The sequence below is a fragment of the Mytilus trossulus genome, chromosome 7, assembly GCF_036588685.1.
Source record: "Mytilus trossulus isolate FHL-02 chromosome 7, PNRI_Mtr1.1.1.hap1, whole genome shotgun sequence".
Lineage (NCBI taxonomy): Eukaryota > Metazoa > Mollusca > Bivalvia > Mytilida > Mytilidae > Mytilus > Mytilus trossulus.
This window is the reverse complement of record NC_086379.1, coordinates 37,477,278-37,500,927: the sequence shown is the minus strand read 5'-3', so window position 1 is coordinate 37,500,927 and position 23,650 is coordinate 37,477,278. Positions and strand designations below refer to the sequence as shown.

At 31.2% G+C, this 23,650-nt stretch overlaps 1 protein-coding gene across 3 annotated transcripts; it reads left to right on the top strand.

The window, feature by feature from the left end:
• The first annotated feature begins 164 nt into the window (after positions 1-164).
• LOC134725028 (maternal embryonic leucine zipper kinase-like) lies at positions 165-22,407 on the top strand. Of its 3 annotated transcripts, XR_010108513.1 has the most exons (17): positions 165-281; positions 2,143-2,251; positions 3,407-3,492; positions 4,655-4,771; positions 8,177-8,320; positions 8,968-9,129; positions 9,875-9,973; positions 10,625-10,792; positions 12,990-13,073; positions 13,739-13,852; positions 14,371-14,734; positions 14,976-15,093; positions 17,237-17,417; positions 18,422-18,525; positions 18,986-19,165; positions 20,562-20,775; positions 20,807-22,407. XR_010108513.1 is itself a non-coding variant. In XM_063588510.1 (16 exons), the coding sequence occupies exons 2-15, from the start codon at positions 2,191-2,193 to the stop codon at positions 19,161-19,163; spliced, it is 1,980 nt and encodes a 659-aa protein (XP_063444580.1). In that variant the 5' UTR covers positions 165-281; positions 2,143-2,190; the 3' UTR covers positions 19,164-19,165; positions 20,562-22,407. The 3 variants fall into 3 exon arrangements, 2 of the variants coding, with proteins under 2 accessions (XP_063444580.1, XP_063444581.1); XM_063588510.1 differs by having other exon boundaries at positions 20,562-22,407; XM_063588511.1 differs by lacking the exon at positions 165-281 and adding an exon at positions 286-304 and having other exon boundaries at positions 20,562-22,407.
• Positions 22,408-23,650: the final 1,243 nt, after the last annotated feature.

The following is a 23,650-nucleotide window of genomic DNA, read 5'->3' as shown; positions in this document are numbered from 1 at the left end:
AGTTCTTTTGTTCATCTGAATGAGAAATTGTAGCTGTTATTTATTTTTTATATTGGTTATTAAACTCGATTTAATAATTCATTGGCAAATTCAAATCAACCCACGGAATTGTAACCGATCATGTCCGAGACTAGTTTTTTATTTTCTATCTCTTCCGCAATTTATGCTAACTAATTTGTTACAAGATTTTGGATTGGCTCCTTGTAAAAAAGTGCGAGTTTCAAACAAATCAAAGACCTACCTGTCGAGTGAATGGTTTCTACTAATAATACAAAAAACAAGTACATCTGAATACAAAAATAACGTTACAAATTAACAGTTATTGCAATCTTCACACATTACAACACTCGTCAATTTCCAAATATAAGGGGGGATACACAAGGGTCTGTCTGTCCTAAAAACTTTTTTTAAAGAGAATCAGACCCCTATAGATATTTTGCAACTGCTTCAATATGGTTAAAGTCAGACTCGCCCAAAACTTCAAATACTTACTTGTCCTTTTCCACTACTTAAGTTTGGTAAAAAAAATAAGAGGGACTAAAGATACCAGACATTTGCCAGAGGGACAGTCAAACTCATAGATTAGAAATAATATAGAAAACTAAAGAACAAATAGAAAAATAATAGTACAGGAGACACAACATGTCATAGAAAACTAAAGATTAATCAACATGAACCCCACCAAAAACTCGGTGTGATCTGAGAAACTGCTCTAAAACAGTAAGCAAATCCTGCTTGTCATGATCAGCAAAAATTTCACCCTGTTAAAGTGTGACTTGTTCAACTGCTATAGTGATGAAGATTATATTATGAGAGTGTGAATGTCCATACCGTCATTTGTCAAAACGTTCATTTATGACTACTGTCAAATTGGTTTAAATTATACCTTGATTTTGTAAAATATCATGATTCGTCAGAGGTCTCCAAGTCAAATAATTATTGTTAACCTTATTTATGGAAAACAAACAATATGATGTATTTTAAAAAATTGTAAGATCGTTTATCATCTAAAAGATAGGGTGCAATGCATTATGTCTAATAATCTTCATCATGTTCATGTATCAGACCTGCCAACTTTTGAAAATCTCCATGGTGGATTTAGCACGCGACAAGATTTTTAAGGGTTACAATTTTAGCGACTTTTCTGTGAGCATTGTTTTTTACTCCTAAAATAGTCTAAGTTCTTTTCTATTTTCTTTTGGTTTACTAATGATGAGCTTATAGGCCTTGATTTCTTTTATTTGCATGATTCTTGTACTTTTAAATTATAAAATTGACAAAATAACTGAAGAATAGAGAAAATGGCATTAAAAATAAAGGATTCAAAGTAGAGACCCCCCCCCCCTTTTTCCCCCTTCAAAGACCTTCTCATCTATGAAACTTGACTCAAAACACATAAAACTACATGTCCTAAAGTAAGAAGGATGAAGACAGATTTTGATTTAGTCTTTATACTCATGGTCTTTATATATCAGTATCAACAATGATAAAATGGATAAAAATTTTAGTTATCTTTCTTTGTATTCAGAGGTGCTCTTACCGGCGGAGGCTTATACAGTAACACAGTAGAGGTGTATACAAAGTGGCGTCGATTTTAAATCAACAGACAAACGATGTTTGGTTTTGAAAATTAAACATATTTCAAGATAAACGATGTTTTCTTGAGAGTTCATTTAAGTTCTCATCTTTCGATTAATTATGATTTTGCTGTGGAACTACGGCAAATGTTGCAAATTGTGCTTGTATGATGAATTGATTAAAATTGAATGAAAGGCTGTTTGACCAAATTTGTGTATAAAATTAATTTTGAGGACTGTTACGACCCATTGGTAATCTGAATACATACCACTAATTATGACACCTGTTGTGACTGTTGATTAGCGTAGGGTCATTAACTTGTCATAATATATCCCCAGGTAAAATGATTGATTTTTAAAAATTGATCAAAAAAACTTCAAAATATCAAAATCGGTAAACAATATTTTTTTCGGGTATATTTGTTGAAAATCGGGATTTTGACTAATTTTATGATCCCGTTTCGGGATTCGGGTTGAGGGGTAAAAATCGGGATGATACCGCGAAAATCGGTATATTTGATAGGTCTGATGTATAAAAAAATACCTTATTTTATTTATTTTGTAGATGATCTATTGAAACTGTTTGAGAAGAACCAGTAGAACTTGAGACAAAATGACTTCACAATACGCTGAGTTGAGGGGGTTGTATCATTTAAGGGAAACTATAGGCTCTGGTAGGTTTTGTTTGTCCAAATTTAGAATTGAATATATAATATGATTTAAAGAAGGAGAAATTGGAGATATGTCTGACCCAAGGACATGAAGGAGGTTGCAAACAAAAACAAAAAAAGCCAAAAAGAATATTTGTTTGGAGACCTTGTAAAATATTGAATTTGGAAAATGTTACACTTGTAACAATAAATATTTTTCATTACAGCTAATTTCCTAATGCATGTAGAACATAACCTTGGTTGGCTTGCTTGCTTTGTTTGTATAACTGTTTATTCAAGCTTTGTCAACAAGATTGACATCTTTAAACAATTTATATAGGCACAGTTTTACCTGTATATAGCATATTTGAATTTAATTGGGTGTTATTCTTATGATTGTACAATATACAAACAAAGCAAGCAAGCTAACCAAAGTTTTGTTCTACATGCATTAGGAAATTAGCTGTAATTCATTCAACAAAATAATTTATAACATTAAACATAAAGATCATTGCTTATTGCTGTCTTTTGTCACAATAAAATTGAAAGTTAAAATTATAAGGACTAAGGAGATGATGGAATAGGTAAACACATATTTTATCCTAATATGAGGCAGGAATTACCTGTGAATGGGGACGAAGTCTATGAAGTTTTTTTTAAAATCAACAATGTTAAAAATAGAAACGGAAATACTGTGACGTTTCCGATTTTGGTTCTGTTGTTAGGAATTTTAGTTGTGACATTATTTAAGTTATGACATCATATTCAATGTAAACAAAGAAACGCTGTACTCAGGTAACGTTTTTTTAATAACAAACATTTTTTTTTAAATGAATTAGTATTAGTTCCTTTCTTAGACTGATAAATATACATTTTATTCAAAGTCTCATGTATACAAGACCGGAAACGGAAGAAGATTTCTGTGCCGATCTGGAAATTCCAAAACGCGACAAAAAAAAATTGAACGATTTTGAGTTCATTAGTACAATGAAAAATTCGGGAAATTTGCCCGATTTTAAAACAATTTTTTTTATTGAATTTTCTACTGTAATAGGGGACTTCGTCCCCATATATATTAGATGGAAAAATTGTTTTTCATATTTTACATTTAATTATTAATATTAATTTCATTTATTACCTGCATGACTTGTTATAAACAAAAAGTCCTCTCCTTTTCAGGAGGCTTTGCTAAAGTCAAGTTGGGATACCACTCACTCACAGGAGAAAAAGTTGCCATAAAAATTATGGATAAGAGAGCTTTAGGGGTAAGTCTAGTCAAGTCATTCTACTCCCAAGACTCAAAACGTGTACAATGTACTTTAAAATTATATTGAATACAAACGAAATAGAACAGATGCTAGATGATAAAGAAATGATATGATGGTAATTGATTTTCATTGTCTATGCAGTAAAATGTAAGCCAAAACAAAATAATAATCCAATTGAAACACTATACAAAATATGAAAACACAAAACTGAACAAAAATCAGTAAATTCATGGAAACTTAAATGTTGCAAACAGTACAGAGTGATCAGTTTTGAATACATGGTATACAAATCTAAAACATTGAACTTTCCAAACAATAAACAAAAAGAACCAGAAAGAAAATGCTTTATATGTTGCATTCTGTCAAGTAATACATAAATTTCACAGAATTTTGTATTCATTAACCCTTTCACCGATTGCTGCCCAGACAGAAGCTACTCTGAGACGATGGCTTCCCTGGCTACTATTACTCCTGTGGGAGATCTTCATAATAAATGTCAATAAAAACTTGTTTGTGTTTATTTGTGTATTTATTTCATTCACTAATACCATTGTTCACAGTTTTGATAATTTTTTCTTCATAAAATATTCAAATTTTCCAATTTTCGGCATTATTTAGGTGAAATTCTCAAAATTCTGCTTTTTAACCCCAAATTATATTTTTTTAACCCAAAACAGCAAAATTTTGAAAAAAATTATGAGGCTGTACAAATTCCTCACATTGAACGATGTCCATTCCAAGTGTTTTGTGCATAAAACAACGTTTTATGTCAAAAAAGTATACTAGTTTGGCTTCAATCCTCAATATTCTTTCCCAAATTTTTTTCCCTCATTTCAAATTCTCGTAAATTTTGTAAATTTCCTCTGATTTTGACACGGTTTTCAACATACAGAAGCGCCATGTTTACACTTTCATCCGGGTTATCCATCAAAGAAAGATAACTCATGTTTGCACTGTTTGATTGGGAAATGTAAAAGAGTTATTCCGATCCCGGTAAAACGGGACTCATCGTCAGCTGTCTGAAGCACGAATCCCGGTAAACAGGGACTCATTGGCGAAAGGGTTAATATGCTATACATGTATCTATAATAAGTTGTATCATTGTATTTAGAATTTTAATGACAATAGGTCTGGTTTTTAATCATTTTTCTCTCAACAGGATGATTTACCCAGAGTCAAAACAGAGATTGAAGCTATGAAACACTTGTGTCATCAACACATTTGTAAACTGTATCAAGTAATAGAAACAGAACAGAAAGTTTACATGATTCTTGAGGTATAAAAGTAAACACTATCAACTTTTTTTTAATTGAAAAACTTCATTTCTGGAATCATGTCTTTCACTGAAATAGATCATCAATTTTGCATGCCTTTATGACGTCATTTACCAGATAGAAGGCACATTTGTATCCCTGCTCTATTTAAACAGTTTTCAGCACCTTCATTCTGAACGATACTGTACAATAAAAATAATTCATGTTCGATAAACACATAATCTTGATTGCTGAGAGTAATTATCTCATTAGATTTTAATATCTGAAATGTTTTGTACAGTATTTAATCAAACTTTTGCACCAATTTGCTCAACATGTATTGGAAGTGATGATGCCTACATATTGGTCACATGGTGATGGAAGTCACATGAAAAGTTCAAGTTTAAACCATATCCAAGAACTGCTGTATTGATTGCTTTATAATGGATGCAAATGTAAACCAGACATTTGAGAAGGGCAATCTATTTTTAATATGGCTGAAGATACATCCTGATTGGTCGCACAGTTGACTGCATTTTACTATATATTTGGAAGTTTCTGTTATCTCTTTTATTTTGGTCTCAATGATTGTCATTCAGGTGGGTTCTGAGTTCCAGTTATATTCAAGAATAAATATGTATACATACAGTCTGGCTAAAAGAATCCAAGTTTTACTCCTCTTGATAATAGGGGATTTAAAAATATTACAGCATCAGAGCCATGAGACATTGGTTAATGAAACAAGCCTTTATCCTGTCATAGGGTTCAACATTTATAAAAATTATAATATGTTGAGACAACAACATTTAGGTTACCGCAAGGTGATAGTTTTATTGAGTCGACATGTTTCGCCGCTAATGCGGCATCATCAGGACAATATATTGGTTACTCTACTAGCTTTTCCGTTAGAAGGTGTTGGTTCACTCGTCAAAAACAATTTATAAAAATTGTCAATGTCTAATTAGTGGGGACAAGTGAAAGTCAATCCCAGGCAAGCAAATGTGTAATTGTACTTGTTAGATGGGCAGGTATATATACAAAATAAATTTTTAAAAATGCATATAAGTCTCTATGCAGAGAAATACAAGGCCACAATTAAAAGAATGTAAGTTTCCCCAAACCCCTACCCACATTTTTGTAGGTGGGTAGGTAGGTAGGGTTTTTTTTTTTTTTTATATCTTGATATTTTTTTTAATATCCAACAGAGCTAAAAAAATCGTTTATGTGTATGTCTGGCATATATAGCCATATGTAGCAACTTAAATGTACGTGTTAAATTGTCTAAATGTTTGTAGCTCTCTGTGTCAGGTGTCAACTTGACATTAATTTTATTTGATTTAATTTGGATTTGTATCTCGAATTGTTCATGACTGTGATTTTTTTCCCTCTTTGACAGTGAGTCTGACTACTAAGTAGCAAACTGTTTTAAATATATATATGCATGTACTGTAGTTGTTCAACTTGAAGAATGTTCCATCAAACAATTTACCCTCTGACAGCTCAGGACTCAGATTTTGCTTCTGACATTGAGGAAATCACCAATATTAATTAAAATCAAATTTTCTTGCTTTCCTCTGAATTTCTTATTGTGACATCTAAAACAACGACAACGATGCCCAATGTCTTTACATAGAAAGAAAACATCTTTTTGGAGATCATTGGAAAAGGTGCATATTGTCTACATTTGAGAAACAGATTCCAGTGTTCTCCCCAGGATTTTTGGATAGTGCTGTGGTAAGCCTAGATTTTCCACAATTCTCAGTAACTTTGTCGCGTCGCGCAGTTGGTTTGTTATTGATTTTTACAGGTTGTGTTTGATAATTCTATAAACAATTGAATACGTGCCACCAGATAAGTTCTTCAATCTTCAATCTTTGTCGTGATGACAGAGTCATCTCTCTTGTAAATTATCCTCTCTTGTAAAATAATTATCACAAATGTAGTTTCTCCTTTGTACTTATATATTGTAGATGGCGCTTTAAAAATATTATAGAATTATTGTATGAAGTGAAATAAATTGAAAAAAATGGTTTATTAGGTTATTGAAATGGCATGAAAAATTAAAAATATAAAAAATTTTGAAATTTGTATCAAATTATCCACTAAAACAGTTTGTTTCTTCTATGTACTCTGCTAATAGTTGATTGATATTTACTGCATTTGGCAAATTGATTGTTAATAAATTATCTAGATCTGTTGGAATTTGTCCTGATATGAAGTATATTTGATGAAATAATTTGTCTCTGGCATCTGAATACAGGTCACATTCAAAAAGGTAGTGTTGTACATTTTCTTTTTGTTTTTTTCAAGATTTGACAATACTTCTTTTAGGGCTTTCCCTCCCAAATTATCTCCCTATTAATACTGGCTGACATAACTTCCTGTTTACATTTGTGGCCTTTTTAGCATTAAATACTATTCCTAATCCAAGCCATCCTCTGTTTACATTAAATTTAAAGCAATATTTAAACAATATATATTGATGATTGGTTGACAAATATCGATATTCCATATAAATCTACACAAAATTTTCGTTTTGTCTTATTCCCTTATCCATTTGAAAAAGATCACGGATGGACAAGTAATCGTAATATACGGGCTTATAATGAATCCCTTGAAAACAGGGTTGCCTCCTTCAAACAATGCAGGTTTGACAGTTCGGTAGTAAACGCGAAAAAGTAATGATATAGTCATAGATGGTTCAATCAATGGTCGAGACCACGTTGTCAGAGAAGGGGGTAACACTTCCCTTATATTGTTTAGAAATGAACTTTTCAGCACCTGAGACATGCATTTAATGTCTCTGTCCATTCCTTTCTTAAGTTTCAGTATCTTTTAAAAGCGAAAAATTGGAGGAAGAAAATGTTAATTTGGCAGTAATAGTTTTGCAAATGGCCCCATTTTGATCATTTATTGAACTGGTCCCTACGATATTTGACATCGTTGGGTGAATTAACATTCTCTCGGATAAATAAACCAGTCGATCACCGGATCGGAATGTGTACAAAATAATACAGGATGTTTGAAATTAAAAAAACAATACCGCTGATTTTTGGTCACCATAAAATGATCATCGGCACCGGAAACAACCCCGAAAAATTTCCGGAAATAAAAAAAAAAAGTTGCAAAAAAACGGAATAAAAACTTTTGAGTCGGCGGGATTTCTCTTGAGTCGGTCGGGCGAGGGGAAACAAACCATATTTTTATTTTGGCCCAATATAGCAATATGAAATCTCAACATTTATTTTTGTATCGTCTTACTTGAAATAGCCTTTCGACAACTATATTTTTTTACATAAAAAAATATTTGTGCATCATTGAGTCCACACTTGTACATACACACATATTCATGTTTTATACGAGTTGGATCCGTCCATTTTCTCACTGATACATTTCTATCTTTGTATGCAAATTTATTTCTATTTCAGTATTGTCCAGAAGGAGAGTTGTTCGATTACATCGTTTCTAAAGATAGACTTGCTGAAGATGAGGCTAGGATATTTTTTAGACAAATAGTATCAGCAGTTGCCTACATCCATAGCCAGGGATATGCTCACAGAGATCTTAAACCTGTATGCATATTTTAGTTATTCTATTTTCTTCAGTAAATAGTTTTTTTATTTTATAGATACCGGATATGTAACAGATTTACTTTAATCATCATAATTTTTATAAAATGTAACCATACATGTTGCTTGGTTTTTTCCCCTTTGATCATCAATAACACCCATAAAACTAAAAAGAAACAAGCAGGTGGTTATAAAAGAACTTTAAGTTTAATATTTCAAAGCACTCAAATTTAAATTAAGAGTTATGCTTAAGTTTGGGGAAAAAAATCATGATCATTTCCTGAATGACTGATGTGAAGTTAAGTGAAGACAGGTTGAAGCAAGTCAATATATACATATTCTTTTTTTTTTTAAACCAAAATAGATATTGGGTTTTTACTTTTAAGTATGTAGATATATGAAGATGTGGTGTGAGTGCCAATGAGACAACTCATGTATATGAATAGTTGTAAATATTTACCATTTTTCTAAACTTGTAATTTGATTTCCATGGTCACAAATACATGTAAGCAAGTTATTACCCAGTTTATCGATCTGTACTTCAAACATTTGTTAACACTATGAAAACTAGATACTGAATATTTAACAATATGTGAATTTTGAGATAATCCTTCAAATGATCTAATTAGAGCCAATTTGATCATTTCCAGGAAAATTTACTACTGGATGAAGACCAGAATTTAAAGTTGATAGATTTTGGTCTGTGTGCCAAGCCACAGGGAGGAATGGAAAATCATTTGTACACTTGTTGTGGAAGTCCTGCATATGCAGCTCCAGAACTTATATCTGGTAAAGAATATATAGGGTCACAGGTAAATCAAGCCATATTTGTGGGAAACCGCATGCACATGAATAGGAATATTGTGGGGAAAAAAATGTTTTCTCAATTTTAAAAGAAATAGTGTGGATGCACATGAATCCTGCCGTGGGGTAGACATTATTGTTTTAAGCAGTTCTATTAAGTCATACCTGTGTTTATTCCAACATAAGAAAAAAGAAATTGTCAGAATTCTATAATGAAATATTCATTGTTAATAACATACTGAAAGCAAATTTTCATGTGCAACTTGGGACTGTCATAGCCCCAAGCATATGTTTTTACACATTGATCTACACCTTTAAATGTGATTCCTCACGATTTATTCTCAATATCAAGAGTGTAGTGCATGCAATGCTAAATTAAAGACAAAATTGATGTTTGTTTTCAAAAAAGTTTTGTTCTTTTTGTTCTTGACTGTATGAAAAGCAAATTTTAACACAGAAATGTTTGGGATAATATTCAAGGTTATATATACACTTCACAGATATGTTTGAACATACACATAAAAGAAATTATTGTTAAAATGCAATATAATAATGTAGAAATCCTTTTTAATGAAGGGAATCCCATTGTGAAAAATTATTCCTTGGATGTTTTCATAGACATAAAAAAAAAACATACACTAATTTTGTTTGTTACTAATGTTTAACTTTGTTTAAAAGCTTTTATTTTTGCTTTATTTGAATTGCATACCAGGTTATGTTAACTTAGGAAATATTGTTTTTTGTTTTATCTAGGCTGATTTATGGAGTATGGGTATTCTGTTGTATGCATTGCTGTGTGGTTATCTCCCTTTTGATGACGAGAAAATTCCACAATTATACAAGAAAATCCAGGTAAGTTAAGTTTGTACATACTGTGAATTGATATGATAGATTTCATTTGCAGTTCATTGCTGCCTTACAATTGTTTTTTTTTCTCACTGAAAAGATTACCTTTTCCATAAAAATGTAATGGGCTGCTTGCTGATATATATACAATGCTTGGTTATCATCAAAACCATGTAACTTGATCTGAAACAGCTGAGGGATTTTAATTCTGAAGAGCAATTAATTAAACTGTGGGTCAGTAAAATTTGGATTGATTTCAACAGAGGAATTATGCTTCATATATATAGGAATAGGATCCATTTTTTACTGACCTACTATTAGAAACATTTCATTAACTGCTCCTCAGGATTCTGATTCCTCCATGGATTTGAATTAGGATACATGATATGAATTCTCTCATGTAAAGTTGTTAGAAACTTATTTTTGATTACCCAGCACCTTGTATCCTTAAAATAAAAAAGACATGATGAATTTAAAAGAAACCATATCATTGTACAATCATATAAAATATGTTTGCAAAGAAGAAAACAGTTTTCTTTACATTTAGTTCTTGAATAGTTCCTAATGTTTAATGATTGTATTTTTGAAGACAATTTTTTTTTTTTGTTTCATTGAAAATCTTTAAATATAAAAAAAACATTTATTTTCATGTTACAGAGTGGGAAATATGAGAATCCACCATGGTTATCGGAAGAAAGTAAGCTATTGATATTAGGGATGCTACAAGTGGATCCCCAAAATAGATTGACAATTAAACAGTTAATAACACATCCTTGGTTAACCAAAGATACAAACGTACCAGTAGAATGGAAGAGTAAATATAAGGTATTATACACTTTCTGTATTGCTTTCTTTTATTCTTGTTGACAATTTTAAAGTAGAATTTCTCATTCTTACAGACAAGAAATTGTTCACTTAAGATGGTGTACATAACACAACAGGGAGATAACTCTGTAAAAATCAGCTTAGGGTTTTAGTCCCATTTTATTGTCAAAGAGTCAAAGTAAATATTTGTCAAAAATTTATGAAAATTAGATAAGCCAATTAATTTTAAAGCAAGTGTTGGGTACCACCTTAATGAACACCAATATAATTTAGATTCTATATATTGATTTCATGCCAATTCAACTGCAATAACATGCATATTGCTATGTAAAATATTATCTGTATATTAGAATATGAAAGTTTAATGATCTAAAATTTGCATAGGTTAATAGGGTAAGTCTGTTTTTGTTAGTGTTTACAATTTTACATATATATTTCACTCACAATGTCAATTCATATTGTGTGTATGTTCTTTCATTGTTCTGTTCAGTGTTACTAACTTACAGTTTGATATCTAATGTTTTGTGAGTGTGCAAAATGGTTTATTATTTTCATTATATATTCCTTACATAATAAATTGGTCTGTGTGTCAAATGTATGTAGAATTTCTGGCAATCTATCTGAATGATGCTTGCATTAGAATGAAGAAAATAATCAAATTAACATCTATCTACTTATACATATATTAATCAGACTCTGTCACAATTTGGGTCGTTTGGGACAAAAGGTGAGCGGCGCATGCTTTTTAAAAAAACCAAAAACAGCATTTTGGAATAAAGACTCTATACCTTGAATAATTAATTGGTAGTAATCAGATAAATGACCTTTTTTTTGGTAAAACCTCTAAAGGTTATAAAACTGTATCATTTCTCTAACATTCCGGTCAATATTTCGATAGAAAATATTCCAGGTTGTGTGATAAACTACAAAAACTGCTTGTGTCCAGGCATACATTAATATAAGTTATTTTTTATATCACAGATTTGTTTATTACTTTAGATATTTTGAATAAAAGTAATTTCTTGCATGAAGTGTTTCATTAAAATGATATTTTTCATTAATGGTTAAACATAATTTATGTAGTGATATTTATTTAATTGTTGTTAGTTAAAAAAGAGTTGAGAAAAACACATTTTTTAGGTGAAATATTTATCTCCCTATAATACAAGCATGAATGAATTTTATTTAATATACAGTGAAACTTCTCTAAACCGGTCCCTCTTAATACCGGTTCTCCCTTCATACCGGCCAAAACCGCAAGTCCCGGCCGGCGTGTATGTAAATAAACGGTCAGGTAACCTTATAAAACCGGCCACCCCTTTAAACCGGATACTGGCCGTTATTTGTGTATTTGTGTAATCAAAATCAATAAAATATCACCTCATAAAACCGGTCTTCTCATTTGTAATCAATAGTCCATATATAATACTGTTATATAAACAAACAAGTTAATCCGGTCAATTAGACACCTGCATGGCCACTGAGTAGTGTTCACCTGTCAATGTCAAATCAATACCCGAATAAATTATCGGTTGAGAGATTTTGATCTTCACCCACGCTAATCAATGATGTAAGTTAATTATCATTAAATGTTTTAGTTTGGCTACTTTATTTGATCATTTAAAAAAAAAAATTTTAGGCAAATTACAAAAATTAATCTCTCACTTTGACTTTTGCAATTAAATCGTAATTCGTTATCGTCGGGATAATCTATTGAAATTTATTAAACCTTTTCAGTTTATTTATAGGGTGTGTTATTAGTTCGAGGTGTGATAATTTAATGTGTATGCATTGATTATGGAGTATTATATGAAAATCGTATGGTACCGATGAGCGTAGACTTAAATTTTCAATAATATGAAATATTGATATTAAAATTGTTTTGTTATATAGTTGCATTTTATTTGTTATTCCTGCAAAATAAAAAATAATAAAGATACAAATGATGTTTTAATATTTATTTCATAATCAATTTAGAATACAAAGCTAAATTTACACAACAAAACAAACTTTATGATTGAGGTACAATACATGGTAAAAAAAACAAATGCACACATATTGAAGGGAAGTAACTCTTGTTAATTTCAAATTCATTATACCGGCCTCCCCTGAAAACCGGCCGAATCCCGTGGTCCGACGGGCGGCCGGTTTTGAGAAGTTTCACTGTATAACTTTAATCATTCACTTATGTTTTCAGAGAAGTTTAGATGAGGACTGTATTACAGAGTTAGCTGTACATTATGGTAAAACAAAACCAGAAATGGAAAGAGATGTAACTCAGGTCAGTGTTATTCGATTACATCTGATTTTGCAAATTGCATAGGAAACAGAAAGTAGACCAAAGATACCAGAGGGACATTCAAACTCATAAGTCTAAAATGAACTGACAACACCATGGCTATAAAAGAAAAAGACCAACAAACAAACAATAGTACATAAAACACAACAACAAAAAACTAAAGATAGCAACACGAACATGAACCCCACCTAGGGGATCTCAGGTGCTCTGGAAGAGTACGCAGATCATGCTCCACATGTGGCACCTGTTGTGTTGCTCATGTCAGTACAAACCCAGTTTTAATTCTTAATTCAGTAGGTTACATTTGTAAAAAGTTACACATGACTGAAAAACTTTGTTGATGTATACAAATATTGTAAGAAACATGTTGTAAAATGCCTAAATTTGAGTTTTGACTAGCAACCAAGTCACTTTGTTGAATCACTCAAAATAAATACATATCTGATAAACCTGGGATATTCTGTGTTTCTGCCAAAAGTCTGTGGTTCTGGCTTGGTTCTCTGGCTTTCTGCATAGGTAAAAACTGACGGCCATCTTGGGATAGCCGTATTGTATTGTATTGCTTAAAATGGTGTTTAACACCAACAGACAACAGTTTAATATTTTTTCAGCAGATACTTAATTTTTTGATTTTTGTTTTATTTCAGTTTAACTTTGATTATTTAACATCATCCTACTTTTTGCTGTTGGAAAAGAAAATGAAAGGTAGACCTGTCAGATTACTGCACCAGAAACAAATGCAACCTCAGACTCCTTGCAGGGTAATTATATATTGTTGCACAGATGGAGGAGATACTAATAATTAAACAGATACTTCCGTCTCTGTTATCTTTTCTATTCACACAATTTAGATCTGGAACATAATGTGTTTGCTGTGTATTATTTTCGCTAAAAAAAACACTTAAAATTCTAGAACAAATGAACTTGATGTGTTTGTTTGTTCAGATACAGGTGAAAAGATTCATGGAATGAACATCAAACCTTTTTGAAGGAAGTTCAATATGTAAATATTGAAGAGAAATATTTTCTTACTTTAACAGTATTTTTTTGATTTTTTTTTTTAACTAAACATATTTTAAGTGAAATTAACAAAATGTGTCATTTTAAAAATGAGTTTGATGGGCATTTATTCTTTTAAATAAAACAGTTTAATTATTTTATTGATTTTAAGAGCATCACAGGACCTTAAATGTTGGTCTTGCTGCTATGTTATCAACATGCTGTGAAATCTAGAGCTGAAATGTAATTACAAATGTTAACATTTAATTTTATTTTATAGCCGAGGAGCCAAAGTGCAGATCCGTCTTTCAGCATTGAGTTAACCCCTATAAGTTACACACCCACACAAAAGACCAATACAAATTGTGATACAAATGACCTTGGACCAAGGCCACCTCCCTGTGGTGCCGAGGAAAGAGGAAGAAGTCGAGCTAGAGAGAGATTGCCGTTTTCTACAAGTGATGAAAATTCAGAAAATAAGGAAAATGAAAATAAAGAAAACTTTCTTGTTCCAAAGACGCCATCAATAATTAACAGAACACCTAAACCTAAATCTGCAAAAGCTCCACGACCTGTATCCACACAACCTATTAAAACAAGGTCACCTCTAATGGCCAAACAATTACCTTTGTTAGATGATACATGTAAGTAATAATTCAAGACACTTGTTAAATTATATGGCCTTTGAAAACCCAGCCTGTCCAAATATTACAACAGTTGAAAAGCATAGAATTCATCGTGACTGTAAAGGAGATTTCCAACCATAGTTACATTTAATCATTCAAAGAATTTCACCTTTAAATATAATTTTTAAAATTATTTAGAAAATGCTATTACAGTTTATACTGAATGTTGTATACTAATTGTTGTATTTCATATCAACAGTATGTACACCTGGGAAGTCAGATAACTCATATATCAACACAACATTATCACCGTCACGGTCCTATGATTCACAACTCAACAACTTACAAAGAGAAAAGATTCTCAGTGCCAAAAAAAAGTAAGTAACATTGGGAATTTAAATATTTTATACAAATATAAAAAAATATTGGTCCTTGAAGTTATTCTGTATTGTTCAACTGAATAGTCTATGAATCAAATGAATAGTGTTAAAGATGGAAGCTTTAGACTTATACTTATATATTATTGTTGATTATCTCAACAAGATTGATTTTCTCACTTGAGCGCAGTGGGGGATTCAGAAGGGGGCATAGAGGGCGTACGCCCCGCCCCCCCCTTTGCTCAGACTTTTTTTTTTTTGTAAAATGATTAATCAGACTAGAATTCGTGAACTTTGCCATTTCCCGAGTATTTAATTTGTATACGACAATTCTTTTCTTATAAAGATATTTTTCGCTGGTATTTACTGACTGTCAAAGTCATGTGATTTGCTATGGTGGAGTTGATCAGTGCATTGAAAAAACGTCACTCGGTCATTTTGAAATTCAAATTACAGTAATACACATTGCTTAGGCTGATGATGTCATAACAATCAGGAAACCTTCAAAGCGACACAGGATTGAGCAAGAACGTATTGACTTCTGTTTCACTATTCCACCAAAAAGAAAGTAATAGTAAATACTCTATAGACTATTATACTTTCATGAAAAAAAAGTTCCACAATATTATTTACCTCCAAAAACATGTTTAACCCCAAACACCCTAGCCTTTTTAAAATAACATAGCCGAATAATGATCCCCAGTCAGTATTAGCTCTAGAAATATTTCAAGTCTCAGGTACGAAGCATTTGATTCTGTTTCTTGCCTTAACAAAACTCTGGCCGTATCTGGATTGAAAACAAGTCTTGTCCACTTTTTTGCTACTAAAAACAAAAATTTCCAACAAAATTATTTAGCATTAAATGAACATGATGAATAAAAACGGGCGTATTTTTTTGTTGCTGGGGTTTGCATGTCTGACCGGAATGTCTGTTTCGCCGGACTTATATATATTGAATACTTTTTTTCAAGACCAGACTGTAACCTGCCTGGCGGGTGTGACCTTTATGTCTCCATTTGTTGACCGTCATTCATAACTTTGTTGTCATTTCAGACACTTTCGTAGTCTTTGGTGGATTTGGAACCCCTCACTTCGGTTCCCTTAGTTATGTTGGGTGAAACATCACTTGATGCGCGACATATCAGAACAGGAGCAATTAAAGGATTTAATTTTAATTAGATTGGTGAAACATAATTAATCAGACATTTTGATAAAAACTGCTTGTTTGTCTTTTTTAACTCGTGTCAGTGGTATTGTAAATTTCATCGAATTTCCATGTCTATTTTTTACTGACAAGTCCTACATCAAATATATCAGTACATAGCTTTAGATCAAAACTATCATTTTATGATAGACAATTTTAAAATAGGGAGAATACAGCATAAAAAATGTCCAACCCTTACACTTTACAGCAACTATACAATATACATGCCCCATGCCAGGAAACGTTTAAATAGTGCATATTTCACTTATTTTTATGTTTTTTAGCCCAAAAAAGGTCCCAAAAATTTTAAAATCTTCGATCCCCCCCTTTCTAAAATCCTGGATATGCCCCTGGAGCTGGTACAGCGAAAGTGAGAAAAGCAATCGAGTTGAGATGACCAATGATAATCTGTTTATCACTGTTTTACCTATGACGACGTTGTCAATTTCAATGTCAATTTCGTTAGCAATGTCACATGGCCTGCTTAGTTTCTAGCGATAATTTTTCCTTCCAAACGAGAAGCATGATATGAAAATTATCACAAAAATAGATCAAAGGAAAAATGCACAAAATAGCGATAAAACTTTTTATCAAAATATGCTATTCTGTCAAATTTTCAGACTTAAGTATCCATAATAGCTAAAGTTTGTTTTGTGAAGTAAAGAAATATACAAATGTATATGTATTAATGATAATCAATTAAATTGCTAGTGACTTATTTTCATGTCTATTGCTGGGAGAAAAAACTGTGTGATATAAAACACTGTGAATACAACTTCGATTTAAAGCAACAATATTTTTGGAAAAAAGCAGAAATGAATCACTGAAAAGGGATAGAAAGTGCACTACATGGAACTTATTTTTAATGAAAATGAGTTGGTTTATAGTATTATATTTGATTTTAGCATTAGATATAAATATATGTTTGACATGTTTCAGAACAATAGATTGCCAGAGAGGATCATCTGTAGAGGAATGTTACCAGAGAGAACCTGACACACCAGGCTCAGCCTCCAAAACAAGGAAAGGATCTGTATTTGGTAGTCTTGAAAGGGTGTTTAACATGTTAACCCCTAAAAAACAGAGAAACTCTTCCACAGATGGACCTAGAAAAGTTAAGGTACATGTGAATTGAGATAGATTTGTCACAGTAACCTGAATAAATTATCTTGCAAGACATTAATTTAACCTCACTTGGATCCATATTTATGAAATCTTTAATAGAGTTTATTGTGCATCTGCTCTGCATGTTCAGTTATTTAAAATAATATCAGATGGAAATTGAAAGATTGATTTGAACCTAAAAATAATCAACTAGGAAAAAATGTTGGACATGCTCCAAATGCTTTTAATTTTATATTTAAAGATGAACTTAGGTGAGGTTAGGTGAAAATTAATAAATCAAGAAATTAAAATTGATACTTTAAGGCAGTAGAGCATTCTTTAAGGATAAAAATAAGCTATAAGTATTGATAGGTTATGGTCCTTGTTTTTGATATATTTGAGATTTAAGATATGGCGTGAAAAGGCTTACTTTGACTTTTTCCTTACATTTGCATTGGTATGATTTGGGTCTCAAAACAAAACAAAGAAAATCAATAATCTTCTTAAATTTTGGTAAAGGACCTTTCATGAGCTATTAAGTATATGAAAAAAATAAATGGGTGTTATGGGGCAAAATATTTTACCTTATATTGTATGGAAAAACACCAAGGAGTCTGAACATTTGACACAAATTCCAAAACCTCACTCAAGTACATCCTTCAACTGATATTTATGTAGATAGCTCTGCCGATCATTAATCATTGGAGGTCATATTGATGATAAGTTAGATGTTTATTTATTGCAGCAAGTCTTGCAATGTCTAATTTTTTTTTATAATTTTACATATAACAATTTTATTCATTGTTAATTGTTTCTTATGGATCTTTTGTAATTTTGATATACGATTTAGTATGTTGTAAATCAAGTTTGAGAGTTTTGAGTCAACTCTGTGGACATGAATTTTGCAGTTATTGCAATTATACATTGAAGCAAGTTACTATTTGTAAATAACTTAAATTTTAACATTGTTGGCATAGCATTTGTAAATTTAGAATTGGTTATGTTTTTATATATCTTTAGGCTTTACATAACGTATACAGGACAGGAGAATTTAGTGCTGACTTTGTATTAAGTAGAATCAAAGCTGTGATAGAAGAAAAGTTTATACCCTACAAACAAAGCGAGTAAGTATATATATATATGTTTTGTCAGAAATCTTTAAAATGGACATTTGGCAAACCTAACTTGCTGTTCATGTATTTCAATTCAACTTTGTTGTAAATACATGGTATCAATTGAATGAGAAAGAAACAGTTTTGTCAATATATCACACCCATTTATGATATTAAAAAAAGGGAATAGATTGAAAATGACAATTTTTACAGCTGGTGTAGGTCCCATCCAACTGGTAAAAAGTTGAATTCTTAATATCTGTTAGTTTCTGTAACATTTGAAATGATAAAACAAAGTATTTGTACACAAAAAATTCATGAATTGAAAATAGTTTGTCAAAAAACATTTTACAAGTATCTAATTCTTCGTAGCAGAGAACATTGATAAGGTTGGTCTGCTACAAAGCTTTAGAACTGTTTGCCAGTCCCTTTGGTCATGCCTGTCATGCCTGTAATGATTTTGTAATTTCAGCTACACATTACGATGTACTGTGATGGATGATTGGAGAAGAGTTCAGTTGGCATTTGATTTAGAAGTTTGCTCATTACCTAAAATGCCTTATATTGGTGTATGTAGAAAGAGAGTGAAAGGAGATACCTGGCATTACAAAAAACTGTGTGAAGATATTCTGGCATCTTGTAAACTATAATGGTAATATTTATATCTAAACACTTTATACTTTATACAAGTCATAAGAAACCTCAAATTAAAAAAAAATATGCATATGTTTTTTATAACTTAATGGATAGTTTTCATTATACAACTTATGTACATATACTTTTTTCTGAGGAAAATTCTTTAATTTGTCCACATTTAGAAGAAATTTACTTATTTTTAATTGCTTGCTTCCAGGAAGCAATTCACTGACATATTTTCCGTATGCATAGTGACCAGAGCGTAACCCTCCTCGTAAAAATCCGGTGACCACAATACGCATGGATCTGTCATTGAATAAACAAATATATGATTATACATGTTAAACACGTGCTCAATACCCATGCTTTTTGTGATTTGTTTTCTATAAGGTGACAATTGGTAAAACTCGGCTTCAAAACACAGCATTTAATGAGCAGCCATATTTGTTAAATCATCACAAACAGAGAGAGAAAAATTTGGAGATCATATGATATATTTGCGAAAAACAATGATAAAATCGTGCACAGAGGACTAAGCTTATGATGTATACATGCATTGGTTCAAGAATTGGACAGACATTATTTTTTCACCACTCACTTGCTTCATATGACTTTAAACACAACAAAAATAAATTTTATTTAAGCAGAAATGTTTGAGAAACACACTCCTAATTTTCTCTGTTTAAACAGACCCTTGGTATTCTTTATTTTTAAGTTAAAACAACTTGCATTTTTTCAACTACTATGTAACTGTATCATTATTCATCTTCAAAAGTTTACTTTGGTTTACTTCTAATCGATCCTGTTCCAGGAATTTTTGGCAGTATTTGACCCACAGTCATATATGGAAATATTGAGCTAGCATTTCTAAGAAGCTTGTAATTGCCAATGAGGCACTACAGTATTAAAGATGCTCAAGTTTTTATTTGTTTGTTTATCAATTTCACACTTTGAAATAACTGGTGTTCTAGAATTGTCCATGTCTTATATTTTATTTGGATGCAGGGCTTTCCATTGAAGCCGGCAGCCGGCAGAAATCCGGGGTTTACAGTGGCTTCAAGTGGCGGCTACTTCACTGACAAAAATATAATTTCAAAAAGAAAAAAATGTATTTTTCAAATGTGTACAGGCACCCGAGAGACATTGTCAAAAAGTCGCGGTTACGATAAACACGGATGAAAAGTCAGTTTTCACCTTGGGCTAACTTCGACGAACGTATGTTACAGCCGCCTATAATTTTAATTGAGCCTTCTACTTCAATTTCAAGAGAAAGCCCTGTGGATGTAAAGGCATGTTGGAGGAACTAAGATTTTACTTTGTTATAAACCTGATTTCATTACACATGATTTACTTTTAAGTAGATATTTTAAACAATCATAAAAATATTTAATAATTTTATGTTTTTATTTCAGGTGAAGCTGTGATATAGCCAGATATTTTGACGAAGGAAAAGATATTTTAGTAATATTATTAGCTATAGACAATAAAGTGCTGTGGATATGTGATCATGTTTAAGCTTGGCTTTGACCTCTTTTTTAGTTGTAAAAAGAATTCTTGATGAATAATTCACCAATCTATTTCAGTGTTTTTACTTGTGGATACAATTTTATACTAGATTTTTTCAAAGTTTGGTTAATTACAGTGGATTCTTTCAAAGTTTGGTTAATTACAGTGGATTCATTTGGTACCAATTTCATGGATTATGGAATTCTGTATTTTCTCATATTCATGATTTTTATGATTTTACAAGTCTCCATACAAGCCTTTGAAGTTAAGAACATTGAAATTTATGGTTCACTGATAACAAAAAAAATATCCATAAAATTTGATATCCAACGAATATTATGAATCCACAGTATATCATTTATGATAGTTTTATGATTTTAATCATGTAATTCTTTGATTCTGTCCAATTTATATTCTGGGCTTCTACCATCAGTGTTTTTATTGTAGGAATACCTAATTTTTACATTTTATAAACAGATTTTAGCTAGGAAAGAATACAAATGATCTATGTTTTTGTGTTTTAATAAATTATGTTTGTTTATCATACATGACAAAGGACCTTTTATCCCACTTCAACTTCTTAACATATGGGTGATAAATTAATCTTGATATATTAAAATATGAAGATATTGGAGAATATTGAATGGCAATTATTTGATGATATTCATTATTCAACAATTCATATTTTTTTTTTACAAATTTCCCATCAATTCATTATTAAAAACAGTTTTATCTATGAAATTGTTATAGAAAATAATTTTGTCAGATTTATTGATTTAAACAATACATATTTAACTCATTAAACAGATATTGATTTTCATTTATTCTAAAACAAAACAAAACTGTTATAGGGCCTAAAAAAAGGTCTTATAGACCCTTGACCCGATTTTTTTTTACCACATATATACACTTGCACAAATCTTTTTGTTTAAGTTGCATTGTGAATACTTATATTTCTACTGCATGTTTTGTACGTGTGTAAAGTATAGCTTCCTAAATACTATTACAATGCAAGATGAACATTACATGTAAATACTATCTGAATGCTTTAAAAAATTATTAACATATTTCTAAAATATTGAAATAAAAAGATGTGGTGTGATGCCAATGAGACAACTCTCCGCCAGAGATACAAGGACACAGAATTTAACAACTATGACCTTCAACAATAAGTAAAACCCCAGCACATAGTCTGCTATGAAAGGTCCTAATTGACAAATGTGATATTATTCTAACATGAAAACTAACTGATTTACTGATAAAGTGTTATTTTTGGAGCTAAAAGAGAAATGAAAGGTCAGAAATACAATGCAAATATAAATATGGTGCTTTTATTTATTATTATACTTCGAATTTACATATAGTTAAACATAATAATTAAAAATATTATCTTCTTTGTGTTGAAAAATAGCATTTAAAAAGTGTTATTTGTTCAAGACCTAAATTACACATCTTGTTTTTGAATGTCATACTATTTTCTATTTGCTGAAGTAGAAAATCACATTGATATCAAATTAATGAATAGAGACAAAGTGAAAAAAGAATTACAGACACCATTTGAATTGATAGTGTTACTAATACAATTTATACTGAAACTCATAGAGTTTATGCCGAAGGACTGATACTCAAGTGTGGTTGTGTTAGACAATTCTTTTTCTTTAGAATTTTTAATTGTATACATTTTTTTTACACATGTGTATTACTTAAGCAATTATTGTAAATATTAAAGCAATAAACTAATTATACTTATAAGATATTTCTCTTTAGATACAAAAGTGCCAATTTTTAACAAAGCTCATTTGAACCAAACTCAAGTAGATTGTTTTAGCTATATTATCCATTTTCAAGTTTTTTCAATGATAGAAAGCTTCCATCAAGTACAGGACTAGGTTGGCAAGATCTGAATAGGTTTCAGCAAAAAACAGTTAAAAATGATATTTGATGACTATCAGCTAAGCAGAAAGCATTTACGACTATACTAGTCTGTTTAAAGTCATGAAAAAAATCAGTCTGAATACAGATACCAGTTTCATAAGGATTGTTAACCTTTTCATTTGTACTCAAAATGTGTGTCTTCCATCAAGCAGAATATGTAATGATGGCAGCTGGACCTTAAACCTCCAACAATCAATTATTTCTGATGATAGCAGCTTTGAAGTTCAAGACATAATGTTTGTGTACTTCATAATCACAATCAAATGTATCCAGACTTGGAAAAACATATTTTACCTGATATAACTACGTTTGTGATACACATATGTATGTACGTATAGTCATTACAGTCTTCATCTTTGTCAAAAGTTATAAGAACTATCTTTTCCTTTCACTTTTCAACTCTTATTGTATAAGTAAAAGTAATCAAGACTGACTGGAAAGATGACATTATCGTTTTGAATTTTCCATGGAGTTTGACATTTTGCTATTTTACTTTTTCCTGATGACTGATTTGCATATATATATACGAACAGCAAAAGCTGAAACACATGAAACGAATATATAACAACTATCATCTCGGCAGAGGCTTTTCATTATGTAGACAATGGTTGATTAAACCTGGTCTACATAAAATTGAGAATGGAAATGGGGAATGTGTCAAAAAGACAACAACACGACCACAGAACAGACAACAGCAGAAGGTTACCAACGTTAACAGGTCTTAAATGCAGCGAGAAATTCCCACACATGGAGGCATCCTTCAGCTGGCCCATAAACACATATACTAGTTCAGTGATAATGAAAGCCATACTAAAGTCCAAATTGTACACAAGAAACTAAAATTAAAAATAATACAAGACTAACAAAGGCCAGAGGCTCCTGACTTGGGACAGGCGAAAAAATGTGGCGGAGTTGAACATGTTTATATAATCTCAGCCCTCCCCTTATACCTCTAGCAAAAGAAGAAAAGAAAACACACTACAATACGCACATTAAAATTCAGTTCAAGAGAAGTCCGAGATTGATGTCAGAAGATGTAACCAAAGAAAAAAAACCAAAA